The following is a 16179-nucleotide window of genomic DNA, read 5'->3' as shown; positions in this document are numbered from 1 at the left end:
ATTGAGAGCGTGCTCCTGCACCCCGCACGCACGCCCGGTGGTGGCTGAGCCGACAAGGCGCTGCTGGACGGCTTCTGTAGCCTCCAGGCTAACAACGCCCGAGCCCAACGCTCACGGTACCGCGCATGCGTCTAAAGTACAGCTGCGCCTCCGGGTCTCTGCCCCCCTCCCCTCTCCGATGACGCGCACGGCGGGGGCGGAGCCCGAGGCCGTGGCGGGAGTGGGGGAGGAACTGCGAGGTGTGCGTGGACGTCAGACTGGATAGCGGAAGGTCAGGACGGCCCGGAGCGGAAGTGGGGCTGAGGCGCCTGTCCGCCATTGTGGGCCCGAGGATCGGAGGACGAGCGGGGACGAGCAGTGTGCAGGCGGCGAGCTCGGGCCCCTTCCGCGACTCCCGAGCGTGAGCCCTCTCCCTGGAGCCTGCGAGAGCGGCGGCGGCGGAGGCCGGAGCAGAGCTTCGCGAGGGCGGTAGTCGACTGCTGTGAGTGCTCTCGGCGAGGCCCAGGCGGCGGCGGCGGCGGCGGCGGCGGCGGCGGTTCCTCTCGGGTTACGGTGAAGAATGTCAGCCACTAGCGTGGATCAGGTGAGGGAGCAGGGCCCCGGCTCGGCGAAGGCCGGAGCTGCAGAGCTCCACCCTCGCGTGCGGCGCGGCTCCTCTAGCCGCCGCTAGCTCCGTAACGGCGCCGCGGGTCCCGGTTGTCCGGGCTGCTGCCCAGGCCGGCCTCAGCGCGGGCGGCTGAGTCTGCGGCCGGCGCCCGTAACCACAGGCCGGGAGGTCCGGGTGGCCGCCGCGGGGCCCGGAGCTGGCGGGTGCTGGAGGCGAGGCGGAGAGGCGGCGGGGGGCGGCCGGGCGGAGAGGTTGCGGAGGATCTGGTGGGGTTCACACCTACGCGGATTGTTCTGAAGAACTTGCAGTGGCTCTGTTTAACACACTTTTCTTCCCCCTCCCCCTCTTTACCACCTCTGTCGTCTTGCTTCAGAGACCTAAAGGGCAAGGAAATAAAGGTGAGTTTGTTTGTTTGTTTTCCCCTTAGGTGTTCCCTTGATGTGATTTTTAAACTGTAAGCGGTTTCTTTCTGGTTTTTGCATTTCTTTCTAAATATAAAGGATAGAAAAACATCCATCTCAGCTAACAGACATTTACTTAGTTCCTGGGTTTGTAGAAACCGAAGTACTAAGAAGAAACAGCTGTCTTGGTTGTATTTCAATGAACGTAATGTTATTTCTTAAGTTTACCATTTATGTTTGTTACATAACTTAGGTCATACTTTTTTCTACATTTGTGTATAGTTAGATAAGTTTTTAAAGTGAACAACATTCTGTTTGATATTTCTGGATTGCATTTAAACTTGGCAAATCACATGGCGTTCTATGCCACATTAGGTGAAAAATCATGCCCCTAATCACTGAATAGAATCAGTGAAGTTGCTTGCAAGGAGGCAACAGCACTATAGAACTCCTAACAAGTATGTAATCTTACAGCAGCGCTCTGATTGGAAGGTGTGTCTCGATCTGGTTTCTTACAAAAGCCCGAGAAGGAAATTATTTGTGCAATTATTGCTAGTGTTATATGATTTGCTATTTAAAAACTACCATTAAAAGTAAGGGAGTTAAAACATAAATGTAGTTTGTATTTATGCGTGTGGAACAAAGTAGTCAGCTGATTGAAACATAGCTTAACATGTGATATTAGTGTAGAACAATAACTCCTTTCTTGGGGTGGTGCCAATTACAGAACATTACAATGAGCTATATATTTGTAACGTTTTGAGTGCAGGAAGTGACACTAAATACAATTACACTTCCTGGTTTTCTTTTCCCCCCTTCCCCAGTAACTAAGTACTACTTAAAAAATAAGATCTGTAATAGCCCTTTAGGTGAAGACTTAATTGTTTCCATTGATGCTTTCAATGGTTTTTTTGGGATTTTATGTGGCAAGGCTGATTAATTAGAAATAATAGTGCTCTGTCCAGAATAATTTTCTTCATGTCACACTACATTTTATATAAGAGTTTATATATGCCAGATACATTGTAGTGTGTTAGTTAACAAACTCTATTTTAATTAATGATGTTTTATTTCAGCATATGAACATCTAGGAATTATTAATTCATAGAATTCCAGTTTATTTTAGTTATAATTGTAAACTTCAAAATTAGAGGTTAGTTTAAAATTAGTTATTAAACATTTGTAAGTTTATAAGGACTTTTTTCCTTTTCCTTTTTTGACTCCTGACCATAGTGAAATTTCTGGTCATTATTGCCTAGTATAAACTATTTTATTCTAGAGCCATGGCACTTTGCAAGGTTATTTGAAGTGCTGTGTTTTATGTTACCTGTTTTAAGGTAAGTGATTTCTGTGAAGTTCTTTTTGGATAAAACAAAATAGATCATGCAGATGGGGTATTATAAGCTAGTTCTGTATTACCACAGTTTTGGTTACTTCAGAACCACTTCATTTTGGTGTGGCCTAGTGACCTCTTTGCTGATATACTTATCACCAGATAGATAGAAGCTGCCTAGCCACAGACTTCATCACCTTCTGATTAAATTTTTATGTGAGAATTTTTAATTGTTAGTATCACTTCTGATTTAATATTTAGATACACATACATATTATGTTTTTGAAAGTTCTTTAATCCCACAGATTTTCTTTGACTCTTTTTTATAACTTTAATTTTATCCTAAGATGAAGATTAGACTGGGATTTCTTATACTCCTGGGTTCCAGTACCACATATAGCTACTGATTAAGTCTGCTTAGTACATTAAACATTTTTGTTACAGTTTCCCTTCTGTAAACAAAACATAACTGTAAGTCTCCTGTTATTATGAGGATTGTTAATCATAATAGCTTTTTGCTCTAGTTGCTATTTTTTGAATCATTTCTCATCCTTTTGTGAAGAGAAGAAAAGCTCCTGGCACGAAAGGATTGGTATACTTAAAGTCTTTTAAGTTGATTTAAAAGGATAGAAACCATAACCCTACAAATACATTACGAGCCAAGTCACAGCTACTACCAAGTGGCTGTTAGGAGATTTTGTGTATTTGAAAAACTGCTAACTTAATTTTAAGGTAGTGAAAATATCTTACAGTGAGTCTATATACTGATATCAGGCAGAAAATATAGGTTATTTTTGTTTGTTTTACAATTATAAAGATATGGCTAGTAATATTGAATTTAGAGCTTAAGAACTTTATGTTCCTAAGAAGTTGATATCAGTTAGAATTTTGAAGCTAGTTGACTTAATATGACTTCTGAGATGTTGTGTTTCTTCTTACTAGTTGACATTGTTAACCTAACACCCTGCTTTAGTGTCTGTTTTTCTGCAAAGTATTTTAATGCATATTCCCAAGGCTTATTTCAATAAAGGAATGAAAAGGAGTTCTGTCAGTCTATTTATAAACACAAAAATGCTTCTGAAGTATAATTCTTGAGTTTTGGTATACTTAATTTTACTTATTTAGTTCGTTGTTTTTTTTTTTAACCAAAGATTTTTCTTATGTGAAATGTTAGAACTGCTTATTATTCTTGGCAAGATAGTATGAAAGGATATTAATTAAAATTAATAAATAAGGGTAGGTAAAATAGATAAGGATAATTATTTGTTGATCGATAATTTTCTTTATTAACAAGAACTTTTGCTGTGTCTTCATTTGTATGTCGGATGTTCTCTTGGGCCTTTCTCTGTCCTTTCTTTTGTCTTCTAAGTTGATATAAGTACGCAACACATAGATCACAGCTTTATTTTTTCCTCCTTTTTCCTTCTGTAGGAAGGACACACACCTTTTATACAACTGGAGTTTAAAAGAATTAGGTGGAAGTTGTTTGTTTGAATGTTTCAGAAAGGTAGTATACTTGGCAAAATGTTGTATCTACTCTCTGTCCTCCCAAGAAATGGTTTCAAAGCACCATACTATCATTATTTTGGCTTCATATTATTATTAATCCTCACAACATTCCTGTAAGGAGATAGAGGGTATATGGTATTGTCGCTGTTTTTGTAGGTGGGAAAACATGATGCACACATCTGTTGACTTTCCTAACTTGATGTAGTCAGGACCAGAGCAGAGAACCACCTGGCTTCTAAGGCCCATGTTCTATCTTGATTTGACTTTGCTTCATAGGGCAGAGGAAACAGGCGAAGAATCATGTAAGTCATCTGTTCTTTTTTCACCTGAAGAACTTTTACACAATATAGATGTGGGTTAGATTTCATTACTGTTCACTGACTTTCAGTCTCTGAGACATTAGATTGTCATTAAACAATGTTCAACAACTAAATTCTTATAAAACAGTTGTTTTAAGAAAAGCATGCTTCTGAAATTAAAGGGCTAGTTAATATCTGATTATGAGCCTTTAAATGGATAGTTTTTTGAATATATTGGCAATATAAGCTAGATAACCAAGAACTAATTGACACAAGTGATAGAAATGATGGGCTGTTTTAAATACTAGCTGGTATGCATACTAGTTTAGCAGTTCAATGGTAGGAAACATTTTTTCCCCCAAGAAGTAAAAGACCGTGTATCACCAGTGTTGATGAAAGAATAGTCAAACCAATAGAAGAGAAGGTCCATTAGAATTGCTGGGATTGCAGTGGTTCCCTTAGCGCTCAGGTGGCACTGGATATATCCTCTGACACCCCATCCTCCCTTTTATTTTGTTTGTAGTAACTATTACAAATTTTAATTCTGGGGGGGGCTCAAGCCTAGCTCTGATGAAGTCTGAAATACAATTAAATCTTGTAAGTGGAGTCAGAATCTGTTTATTTCTGGCTCACCTTTGATTGTTATGCTATCATATATGTCAGCTTTAAAGGCTTCATGCTCAGAGTAGATTTACTGTTGAGCCATCCCTGTTACTTACTGGATGACAAAGAACCAAGAGATTTTACAGTTCTTTGCTTATAAGCCACTGCTTACTAACATTATTACACTTTAGGTGAGGTACACTTAGGGCAAAATTAAGAGTTGATGTTCTGATAAACTTAACGCCCATTAGTTGGCAGTACTTTGTGAAATTGTACTTTTAAACAGTTAAGTAGTTCTAAGATTGACATTCTTCAGAAATTGCCTTTTTTTCATTTCATGTTTCAATAATTTTTCATACTGATATATAAGATATGATTTCACTAACCTTTGTTTTTCTAGTTTAGAATAATTTTTAGTTTTATTTGGGATATTGTAATATATAGTATTGTAACAATTATTGAACATGTCCATTTAATACTAAGATGAGATGAAATAGGCACTGAATAACGTAAATAATCATCAGTAGATTACTGAGTTCAGATCACTCCTGAGACTACCTGCCTCCTTGGTAGTAGACCTGAAATTCAAATACAGGAGGTGTTTTTATATGCTGCTCTTAGGCACGATAGAGACAATGTCCAAGTATATTTTATTTTAGTTTCTTTTTGAATCCCAATATTATATTTTAAAGTGTTTATGAAATTTTGAATTAGTGTGATATTCTGATTTATCTTGTAATTTGTTTTCTCATGTGTTTTATGAGTAATCATCATCATCATCTATGGCGTCTTAATTGTAGTTTTACTTTCATGTGAAAGTCTTATTTATTGATGTTTGAATTTGAACTCAAAACTTCAGTGCATGCTAAATATACACTTCAGTCTTTGAGAATCAAGGTGTGTGCACACACATGTATTAGAGAATCAGAAGTGTTAAAAGATTTTAACTATGAGTGCTTATATAGTATGCACAGGGACCTGGATTTGTACTCCCAGGACTACCAGAAAAACAAACCAGAACAATGTAAGGCCTTTTTTATGTTACTTCTTCAATGACAGCATCTTGCTCCATAGCCCAATCTACTAGATAAATGTTTGTGTTGTCCACACCGGTTTTGACATTGAGGTCCTCTTGCATCTGCCTCTAGAGTGCTGTGATAAAATCAGTGGGGCTTCATACCCAGCCCTTTGTATATTTTTCATACTGGAACTTTAAGTCACAAATAGTTACTTGAAGGTTGGGCCTGGTGTTGTATTTCCATTGCTTTACAAGATTAAGTAGGAGGATTGAAAATTCAAGGTTAGCCTGGGTTACAGAAGAAATAAATTCTTACAGTTATCAGATTAATAGATTTTTACCAAGTTATGTCACACACTCTGATGGATTGTCTACCGCATTACTTAGTTACTTTGAACTCAAACAAGTTTAGGGAGCTCTTTCCAATATTTTTATGTTACTTTGCTCACTACAATATTAAAATTGGGATATTTAAGAGTTTAGTAAGTGGGAATGTATACATAGTGTATACATATAGTGTTGAGCTTATAGATCACAGGATTTCTAAGTTTCCTGTGGCACACATTACTTTTATTTTTTTTCTATAGGTTATCCTTAAGATTGCTCTTAAGCCAAAACATAAAGGAACTCAGGATTATTTTTTCCTGAGTTGGTCAGAAATTTTTTCAAATGAGAGATTGTTCTATGACTTCATGAGGATAATTACAGCACTTCTAATACAAATGTGTTCTTTTAGTTTCAGTACAAAATGGTTCGATTCATCAAAAAGATGCTGTAAATGATGATGATTTTGAGCCATACTTAAGTAGCCAGACAAATCAGGTAAGTTGTCTGTAGAATCAGATTTTAGGAAATTAAACTTCTTTTAGTTTTTACTGATTTTTTTTTTCCAAGTAGACATCTAATTGAATAGGAGGATTATATAATGTGAATCAGTTCATTTAGTGTACCTACATGTGGTGAATAACACTTGCAGGTTTATGACTCTGGAGACTACTTTAAAGATGGTAGGTAACTGAATGGGTTCTAAAATATTTGAAGATTAACATTATTTTTATATATTACACTTAGAATTGTTGAACATTAAAGGTTAACTTTTTACTATTGCAGCCATGTATTTCTAACTAAAGCAAATTAGACTTAATCAGCTGGAAACTATGGGATAATGACTAGTTTGTCTCTTACAATTTCTAGTTAACTGTTTTCTTATTTTAAGGCATTCAGATTTGAATTCCATTGACAGTTACTGCAATTTTAAGTATCTAAGTATTAGTGAATAGAATTAAGGACTTTATAAATACTTCCTTGTTATGGACATAGATTGTAGTACATATCTCAGTTCTGGGATTTGAACCTATGATATTCTATATACTAAGTCATGTGCCACAATTGAAGTACATGCCTAGTCTCTAGTAACTTTTGTTTATAAAGGTAATAGGTGTTAAACAGTAAAATGTTATTTAATACTTAGGTATAATTTTTGCTGTCATGTTTTTATCTCTGTGTCACTAGTAGAATAAGATTTTGAAAATATAATTTCAACCCTCAGTACTTTATTAGAATATTTTGGAATGAAGTTTCTACTGTTGTTTCTGTCACTTGTAAAAAGATGTATGAAACATATACTCTGAAGTGTTAGATTTTTAAAAGCATGAGAGGAAAAGGCAGTCATTGTTTCTCTAGAATGAACAATGTAATTAGAAAACTTGAACAGATAGTTTTCTGTTTTGAAGAGTATAGATTTGGTTTGTATCTTAGAGAAGTGATGGCTTTGCTCGCTCTCATCTACCTCTTGGTCATTTTTTATCAACTTTCCTTTGTGTGCTGGCTTAGATTCCTAGCATATATTGTAGAGGAATAAATAAACGAGGAAGAATAAAAACAAATGGTAGAATTTGTGAATCCTGGACAGAAAGGGTATTATACTACTGAGAAAAGATGTGTAGTTGTCTTTCTACAGTACCAAAAATGATGATCTCTAACAAAGCATGTATTTTAAGAGCAACAACAATGTAGATGTTGAAAATTAGATTTGTTTTATAGAAAAAAGTGGAAAATTGTCTGAAATCTTAGAGGTAAGTTATATAAGATTTTAAGTAATTCAGAATTTGTTAGCTGAACTATAAAACTGAAGTAATTCAAGAGTATCAGTTTAGTGGAAATTTAAGTTTATTGCTGGAATATGTCAAATAATCATGATTGACAAACTTTAAAGTTGTGCAAGAATTCACATATTTAATAATTCCTTGCATGCTGTTCTAAAGTATTCAATTAAAATTCAACTGGATAAATTATGAGGTTCTTTTTAAGATTTATGTGTATGTGTGTTAGTATATTCTATATGTGTATGTGATTTGGGAACTAAAAATTGTGAGTTGCCTAACTTGGGGATCTGGGAACAGAATTTGGCTTTTCTACAAGAGTAGGAAGGCTCTTAACTGCTGAGCCAGCTCTCCAGCTCCATATATGAACTTTTAGAATTCATCTCTTCAGGAAATTTCAAAAAGTCTAAATGATGAAGATGAGTCATTTTGTGGAAAAGGTGTTTAATACTTTTCACTGATTTACAATGTTTTATATACTTGGATCTAATTCATATCAGTTAATCCTAGGATTGTGTTAAAATATGCTGTTGGCCTTACTTCTCTGGCAACATACTTTTTCCATTTTTACAGTGTTTTATTTTTAAAGGAGGAGGGAAAGAGATCATTGATTCTTGTAGATCTTCCAAAGTAGCTGGTGATTGAGTCCAGGTGTTAGGACTAGGTTGCCTTTTTGTTAAATATGCCATGTAACTTGCAAATACATTTAAAGAGGAAATTGGAATACTAATGTTACCTCTGGTCAATATTGGTCAGAGTTGGTGTTCCATTTTTAGATTCTTGGCCATTCACATATTCACAGAATTGAAATTAAAACCCACACAGATTTGCAAAAGTAGCAAGATAATTTTATTTAAACCAAAGCAATAGAAACGTTCAGCATATACTGCAAGGGTGCAGCTAGCCACATGAGTGGAAATATTCAAGGTCTCAGTATGTTGTCTGGGTTTTCTCTTTATGAGCTCTGCAGGAAGAAAGGAAGGGCTGATTGCTACAAGTGTAGTTTGCATGGTTCTCTTTGATTGATTAGCTCATATAGTCATTTTTTCCATTGTGTGTATTTCTCCCCATAATGCATCTTTTACTCATCTATGTCTTTACCTATATCTACATTGATATCTATGAATGTATGTAGGAATAAAGTGATAAATAACCAAAAAGGATACAGTTTTGTTGCACTGTTCATGTAACCCATAACAGTCTGGCTAGATCTGCCCTCCAATCCAGAGACTGGATTGTATTGAGTCTACTTTTGGACAGAAATTTTCCACAGTGGGATTGTTGTTAGAAGAGTAAAATTTATCCCCTTGTCCAGAGAGGTTATGTTCATGTAGGCCTATGTGAGTTAGCCTCAGGTTGCATTGATCAGGTGCATTGATCAGAGAGGAATGTATGCTTGGTATGCAGGTATGCATGCTTGTTTGATAAGCAAAATTCTTAGAAGAGGGGTATGCACATACCACAAACCAAGTAGAATCCCAGATTACTAAAGCAGTCCCTATGCTTTCCATGTGGAGGCTTTGGAAAATAATTATATTTGAGTTTATTTTGTTTTGGCATCACATGCCCTGTAGTTTAACTATGGCTGGCTATTAATGTCATTTTTCCATTGGTATTACGTTGCTATTCCAGAGTCCTAAAATCCAAATCTGATTGTGTAGTTCTCAATACTAATAAAAGAATTATCTGGTAGATGTGGTGGTGTGATCTTAGCACTTAGGAAGAGGCAAGACGATATCAAATTTAAGGCCAGAAGAGGACATGGTTGAGATAGTAAGAAGATTGTATCTCTCAGAAATCAAAACAAAAAATAAAGCACACAGAAAACACTACCATAGTTCCAGAGAAGTGGATAAATTTGTCATATGAGAGAGAGCATTTAGTAGAATGGTTCACATACTTTATCTCATCTTTAGTCAGCATTGCCCATCCTTGGAAAATAAGACTTAGCCATTAATTTCGGAGAATATAAATGTTTTCTCAGTTTCTTTAGGAAAAAAAAAAAAACAAAAACATTCACCTTAATATTTGTATTTGTACCATACATTTTTTTCTTTATGTCAAGCCTCAGACACAACACCCCATGAAGTTAAACTCTTTGCTGATTGATGTGTTTTATCTTTTTTTTTTTTTTTTTTTTTTTTTTTTTTGGTTTTTTTGAGTCAGGGTTTCTCTGTATAGCCCTGGCTATCCTGGAACTCATTTTGTAGACCAAGCTGATCTAGAACTCAGAAATCTGCCTGCCTCTGCCTCCCGAGTGCTGGGATTAAAGGCGTGTGCCACCACGCCCAGCTTTTTCTTCATTTTTATACACAAATATAATACCAATTTAGTTGGAGGGTCAGTTCTTGCTGCAGTATTGTGGAATGCTCCAGTACAGGGAATGAATTCTTTTCTCTTTCTATTCCGTTATGGTCATCCCTGGGAGGTATGAAGGATTGAAATTTCAACATGAAATAGATGTTAAGTGAATGAGTATGTTAGGATACTTGGTAGAATTATGTAACAAAGAATTACAGTTGATGAAACATGCAGGTTTTTATTAATTTTCATGACATTTTTTTTATGCTTGTATTTTGACAGTCTCATTGTATAGCCCTGGCTGGTTTCAAACTTAAGACTGCTGCCTTAGCCTCCCAGGTACTGGAATTACTGCCTTGATTGTGTTGTAATAAATCTCAGTTTTTGAGATGAACAGTAGAAGAAAGTAAATCATTAAAAATACACTGGGAAGTCACTTACCCTTTGGTGTAGGAAACAGGACAATTTTCTGTTTGTGTGTGTGTGAGATTGGGTGTGGTGGTATATGTAGCCCATATTAACCTCATCAGTTTCCAGGTGTATTAGGTTAATAGATGCATACTACCAATCTGACTTGGAAGTCTGCAGGTTTTGAAGTACCTCAGGTTTGTTTGCTTACTTGTTTTCTGAAACATAGTCTTACCATGTAGTTCAGACTATTCTGGAACTTAACTATGTAGATCAAGCTGGCTTTGAAGTCATAGATAAAACTCCTGCCTCTCTTTCTGGAGTGTTGGGATTCAAGGAGTGCACCCTATACCCAGCTGTACTTCACTTTCTTTTCTTTTTTTTTTTTTTTTTTTTTTGTTTGTTTTTTCGAGGCAGGGTTTCTCTGTATAGCCTTGGCTGTCCTGGAACTCACTTTGTAGACCAGGCTAGCCTTGAACTCAGAAACCCTCCTGCCTCTGCCTCCCAGGTGCTGGGATTAAAGGCGTGCGCCACCACTGCCCGACTTGTACCTCAAGTTCTTAATAGAAGTAGATTTCATTTTACTTGTTGTAAAGATGAGTAATAACACTTTTCATCAATCTTTTAAAAATACCTAATATTTAATACTTAATTTTACATATTTGAACAAATATGAATAAAAAGAAATGTTATAACTGAAACTCAAAATTGAGCTATGTTAATATGCCTTGAGAACAGTAAACATTAGCTTTTTTAATTTTTCAAGTTTTTTATAGTTAATAAAAAATTAAACTGAAAGTTATTAATAGCATTAAAGAGTCATGACTATAAATTATTGTACAATTGCAAAGAAGCACTTTTAGTAATTTCTTAAAAAGAATGTTTATTCTGGGAGAGAACCCTCCAAATTGTTGAATAGCTTTAACATTCCTTACAGGCTTGAAGTATAGTTCGGTTTTCTTAAAGTGTGCTTAGCATGCATAAGGCCTTGGATATCATTCTGCCTTCATCTCCCTCCCAAGTTTTTACACTATGAAGAGCAAAAGTTATCCTTATTTTATAAACAAAAAGAAATTCAATGGCCTGTTAGGATAGTGAACATTGAAAATGACAATGTAAGAAATTGAGTCCTTACCTTCTTTATAGTAGATCTGCATTAGCTTTGAGATTATCCTATCTGGTAGTTTACATTTGAAAAAGAGGTAAGTTAAGTTCTGGTATAAGTACAGGTGTAAATATGTGATACCACATTTCCTATTTGAAATTATATAAAATATTAAATATAAAGAAAAATGTTATAATGAGCATATGCATTACTTAGAGTTTGCTATGGCTATTTCACTTGTCTTATTTATTTCTTAATGTTTTTCTTTTTAACAAATACCTTTATTATAGGATATGTTTTAATCATTTTCAGACCTAACCGTCAGCTCCTCTTAGATTCAACTCTCTTCTCTACCTACTATCTTATGTCTTGTTTAAAAAACTTCTTTTAATTCATTTTAAAATGTTACAGTTTTCATATTCTCCATAAGTTGATCAGTTTTTCCTAAGTGGGCCAGCATTTACAGTTATAAATATTTACGGTCTTAAATATTTTAATTTTCTTTTAGAAATAAAATTTATATGTAATATGCAAAATCCAAGTATACTCATGTAACCAAAGCCAGTGTTCAAATAGACCATCTTTCATGTTAATATTTGTTCTTGAGTTTAATTTTTTATTGACCTCTAGGGTCATTTTTAGAATTTCTTCTATGAATTAATTGTTTAGAGTTAGATATTTATAAGGTTATGATTTATAAATATACAATATGGGGTGCTTCTATACATATATCAAGGTGTTAAACTAGCAACCTACATAGTTTTAACAATATTTTATTGTGAACAGTTGAAACTTTTACCCACTTTGGAATGAACTAGGTATTAAGTATATCACTTTGGCTCCTTTATGCATGTCATAATATTTGTCTTCATTGTTCTCCTGTTTTTCCCCTTCTTTCCCTGGGAAGTTCCTTTCTGTTCTGCTTTGCTATTTACATACATCCCTTTACCTCTTCTATTTCCTACTTACTAATCTTTCTGTTCTCATTGTCTTTTATTTTGAGACAAGGTCAGTCTGCCTTCCTCCTCTCCCCCAGCCCCCAATTTACTGTAAGCATGCCTCTGCGTGTGTGTGTGTGTGTGTGTGAGAGAGAGAGAGAGAGAGAGAGAGAGAGAGAGAAGGGGGGGGGGAGAAAAACATCATAGTAGTAATAAATATCTTTTATTTTTTGAATTACTTATGTATATAAGTATACTGCAGCTGTCTTGAGACACACCAGAAGAGGGCATCAGATCCTGTTACACGTGGTTGTTAGGAATTGAGCGCATAATTTTTTTTGAAGATACTGTCTTTTTTCCAGTGTGTTTTTTCTGGCTTACTTATCAAGAATCAGGTATCCATAGGTGTGCGGATTTGTGTTGGGGACTCCAGTTAGATCAACCCATGATTAATGCCATGCTGTTTTTATTGCTATTTTTATTGTTTTAAAGCAATACAATTTGAAATCAGAAATGGTGAGACATCCAATAGTTCTTTGATTATTCAGGATTGTTTTAGCTATCCATGGTTTGTTGTTTTTCCATATGAAGCTGAAAATTGTCCAGTCAAGATCTGAAGAAATTTGTTGGAATTTTGATAGCACTGCATTCAATGTGTAGATTGCTTTGGTAAACTATGTTAATCCTACCAATCTATAAGCATAGGAGATTTTTTTTCCTCTTTTGATAAGTTTCTTAATTTCTTTCTTCAGAGGCTTGAAATTTTTGTCACTTAGGTCTTTCACTTACTTGGCTAGAGTTACCTTAAGGTATTTTCTATTATTTGAGGTTATTGTGAAATATGTTATTTCACTGATTTTCAGTCTGCTTTTCATTTGTATACAGGTAGGCTACTGACTTTTTTGAGTTAATCTTTTAGCCAACTACTTTTTTGAAAAGGTTTATCAGCTATAGAAATTTTCTTGTGGAATTTTTTGTGTCAAATATTGATAACATCAAATGATCTCCAAACAGTAAATGATTCCTGTTTCTCTGACTGCCTTAAGGTCTTTTTCTTGGGCTTCTGCTATGTTGGACTATTCAGGGTCTGCTATGGTAGGGTTGCTAGGCTCTAGTGGAGACATTTTTCTGTCTGTTACTGTGTTTTCACACTTGGTATCTAGGCATCTGTGATTAGAATGATTATAGGTCTAAGTGCTGATACTTGGTTTTATCTTTGTTGAGTGGGTATTTTGTTTCATGGTTTCTGTTTTCTCTCTGGACTTTAGAAGAGTGTGATGGTTATGTGTTGTCTAGATATGAAATTTTCTCTGGATCTATATCCTGGCCTGTTCAGCTGGTATGTTGCCAGGGAATGTTTTTTGGTGTTGGAGGCTAAGATAATAGGATGAATTTAGAAGATTAGATCTTTTGTGATCACTTGGCAATGGAGTAAGAGAGGAAAGGGAGACTGTGGCCGGTTTTATACAGAGCTGAAAATGAGACTGAGGGGATTGAATCAGGAGGCACAGAAAGAGTGGTGAAGATACATATTCAGCCTACCTATTTCCCCAGCAGCAGGATTAACCAAGAGGTGCTTACTAGGTTTGGTGGCTGGGACAAAGGAAGAGTTCAGGGAGGGAGGCTAGAAGGGGAAGATTTGTAGGGTCTGACAAAAAGGGACAGGGAAGGATACAGCAGGTGTTTTGTTGCAGAGCTGGGTCTGAGACTAGGAATTGGGCCTGGAGGAACATAGTAAGAAGCAAAAGTTGCCTCAGAGACATTTTCAAGGGGAAATAATCTTATTTTTATTTTCAGGGAAATTTTCAAAGTATTTTTTTATATTTAACTTAGAAAAAATTGTTTCGTTTTTTTTTAATTAATAGAACTTTGCTATTTCGACTTTGGGCAAAATTGAAATGTATAGTTATTTGATAGGCAAACAGAAGTTTTATTTTTTAAGTGAAAAATACTCTGATTTAGAAAGTTAAAAGCATTATTACCTCAGGACTTGGGGTGTGGGAGGCAGGAAATAATAGTATTAAGACCAGTCTGAGAACATGAAGAGTTAGAAGCCAGTTTGGCAAGATCTTGTCTCACCAAAAGAACAACAAAAGTTGTAACTGTGTAATATAAAATGTAGTAAGTAGTGGATAGCATAAAAGAAAAGGATTCCCTTAGTATCCTTAAGACAAGATACAGAATTTTCTTTGAATTATTTACTCTTTCACAATTTCTCTGTTTCACTCTTGTGCGCACATACATGCATGTGTGCTCATGCACACACACATAAACATGCATGTACTCATATGTGTGCACATATACACATAGTGCTTTGGTAAAATTTCCTTCTGTTATATTCTTATTCCCTTCCCCTCTAACCCAATCTCCTTCTCCACTTTCATCGTTTTGTGTATGTGAAGCCTACTCCATTTAGAGTTGATTGCATGAGCTGGTGTAGAACACTACTCTATGTCAGCAATCATTATTTCCCTGTAACTCTATTGAGAATAATGGGTTATGAGTAGTCTCTTCTTATCCATAAGATGCTTTGAACCCAATCTTGTGTGCATTTTGTTTACGTAGCCACTGTTCCTGAGAGTTCCTAGATATAACAGCTGTACAATGTCCAGAAGATAGAGGTTTTTACATGATCACAATATCTTATGTAGTGCTAAGCACCCAAGTCACTTCTTAACACTTGGATCATGGACCAGCTATGATTGCCTGTATACTAATTACCCCCTGCTACAAACCAGCTTCTCTGACCAGTGCTGAAAGAATTGTTAGTTTATGAATATAATTATTTTGACTCCCTATCCATTTAGAAAAGGGACAGTAATAGGTTACTTTTTAGGGCCGGTGACCTCCCTTTCCCAAGCATGATCTTTTGACCAGTATTACATTTATATTCCGCAGACCTAAAATCTGTTTGTCTAAGCAAAAAGCTATTGGTTACCTCTTAGAACAATTATGCCAGCATTGCACTCTTGAGTACATCTTGCCTGACATATTGGTATTGTTTGCAAATCTACAGCTGGGTCCACACTTGATGCTTTTTCTCCCATAAGATCCAGTGTCTTTTGACACTGAAAGCTAGCCAGCAGAAAGGTAGAGAGGAAAGTTTTAATTTATTTCCCCTTGATTTCTTTGTGTATTACAACCAAAAATGTATCTTTAGTAGTGGGGTCTTAGCATCTGCTTCCAGTGGGCAACCAAAGAGTTCTAGCCATAGCTTTTATTGTTTTGAGTGCCTTTGGGGTCTCTCTTGAGTGGAAGTGGGATTTTTTTTTTTTCATTTTAAATCTATGACTTTTGGGAGCAATAATAAGATAAATAATATATTTTATTTCTTTTCAGAAATATAGGAGAGCAAAACAGTTGTTTCATTGTGTAAGCATAATCTTGATTTTTTTCCCCTCTGAGTATAGCAATTGTACATTTTCTATCTTAAAGTACAAAATTTAAGTGGCTGAATTCATTCCATCATAAAAACTGCAATTTAATTCCTCTATTGTCAAACATTCCAGATTTGTTTAAATTTTGTATGTAATTATAATTTTGTGTCTACAAAGC

The 16179-nt window shown here is 35.9% G+C and overlaps 1 protein-coding gene across 8 annotated transcripts in view; it reads left to right on the top strand.

Moving 5' to 3' along the window:
* The first annotated feature begins 232 nt into the window (after nucleotides 1-232).
* Nucleotides 233-16179, top strand: part of Ythdf3 (YTH N6-methyladenosine RNA binding protein F3) — a 29747-nt gene continuing 13800 nt past the window's right edge. Inside the window, exons 1-6 of one of the 8 annotated variants that reach the window (XM_085836013.1) lie at nucleotides 234-583; nucleotides 981-1005; nucleotides 4007-4152; nucleotides 6507-6592; nucleotides 10456-10512; nucleotides 15964-15996. In XM_085836013.1, the coding sequence (XP_085692139.1) occupies nucleotides 4095-4152; nucleotides 6507-6592; nucleotides 10456-10512; nucleotides 15964-15996 (234 nt within the window). In that variant the 5' untranslated portion in view covers nucleotides 234-583; nucleotides 981-1005; nucleotides 4007-4094. Of the gene's footprint in view, nucleotides 584-980; nucleotides 1006-2121; nucleotides 3849-4006; nucleotides 4153-6506; nucleotides 6593-10455; nucleotides 10513-15963; nucleotides 15997-16179 lie in introns of those variants that run through there. The other 7 variants (XM_085836016.1, XM_021157366.3, XM_085836015.1 and 4 more) reach the window with 7 other exon arrangements.

This window comes from Mus caroli, unplaced genomic scaffold (genome assembly GCF_978045245.1).
Source record: "Mus caroli unplaced genomic scaffold, Mus_caroli_1 scaffold_3, whole genome shotgun sequence".
NCBI classification, from domain to species: domain Eukaryota; kingdom Metazoa; phylum Chordata; class Mammalia; order Rodentia; family Muridae; genus Mus; species Mus caroli.
Note: the sequence above shows the minus strand (reverse complement) of the source record. Positions and strands in the feature narration are given on the sequence as shown.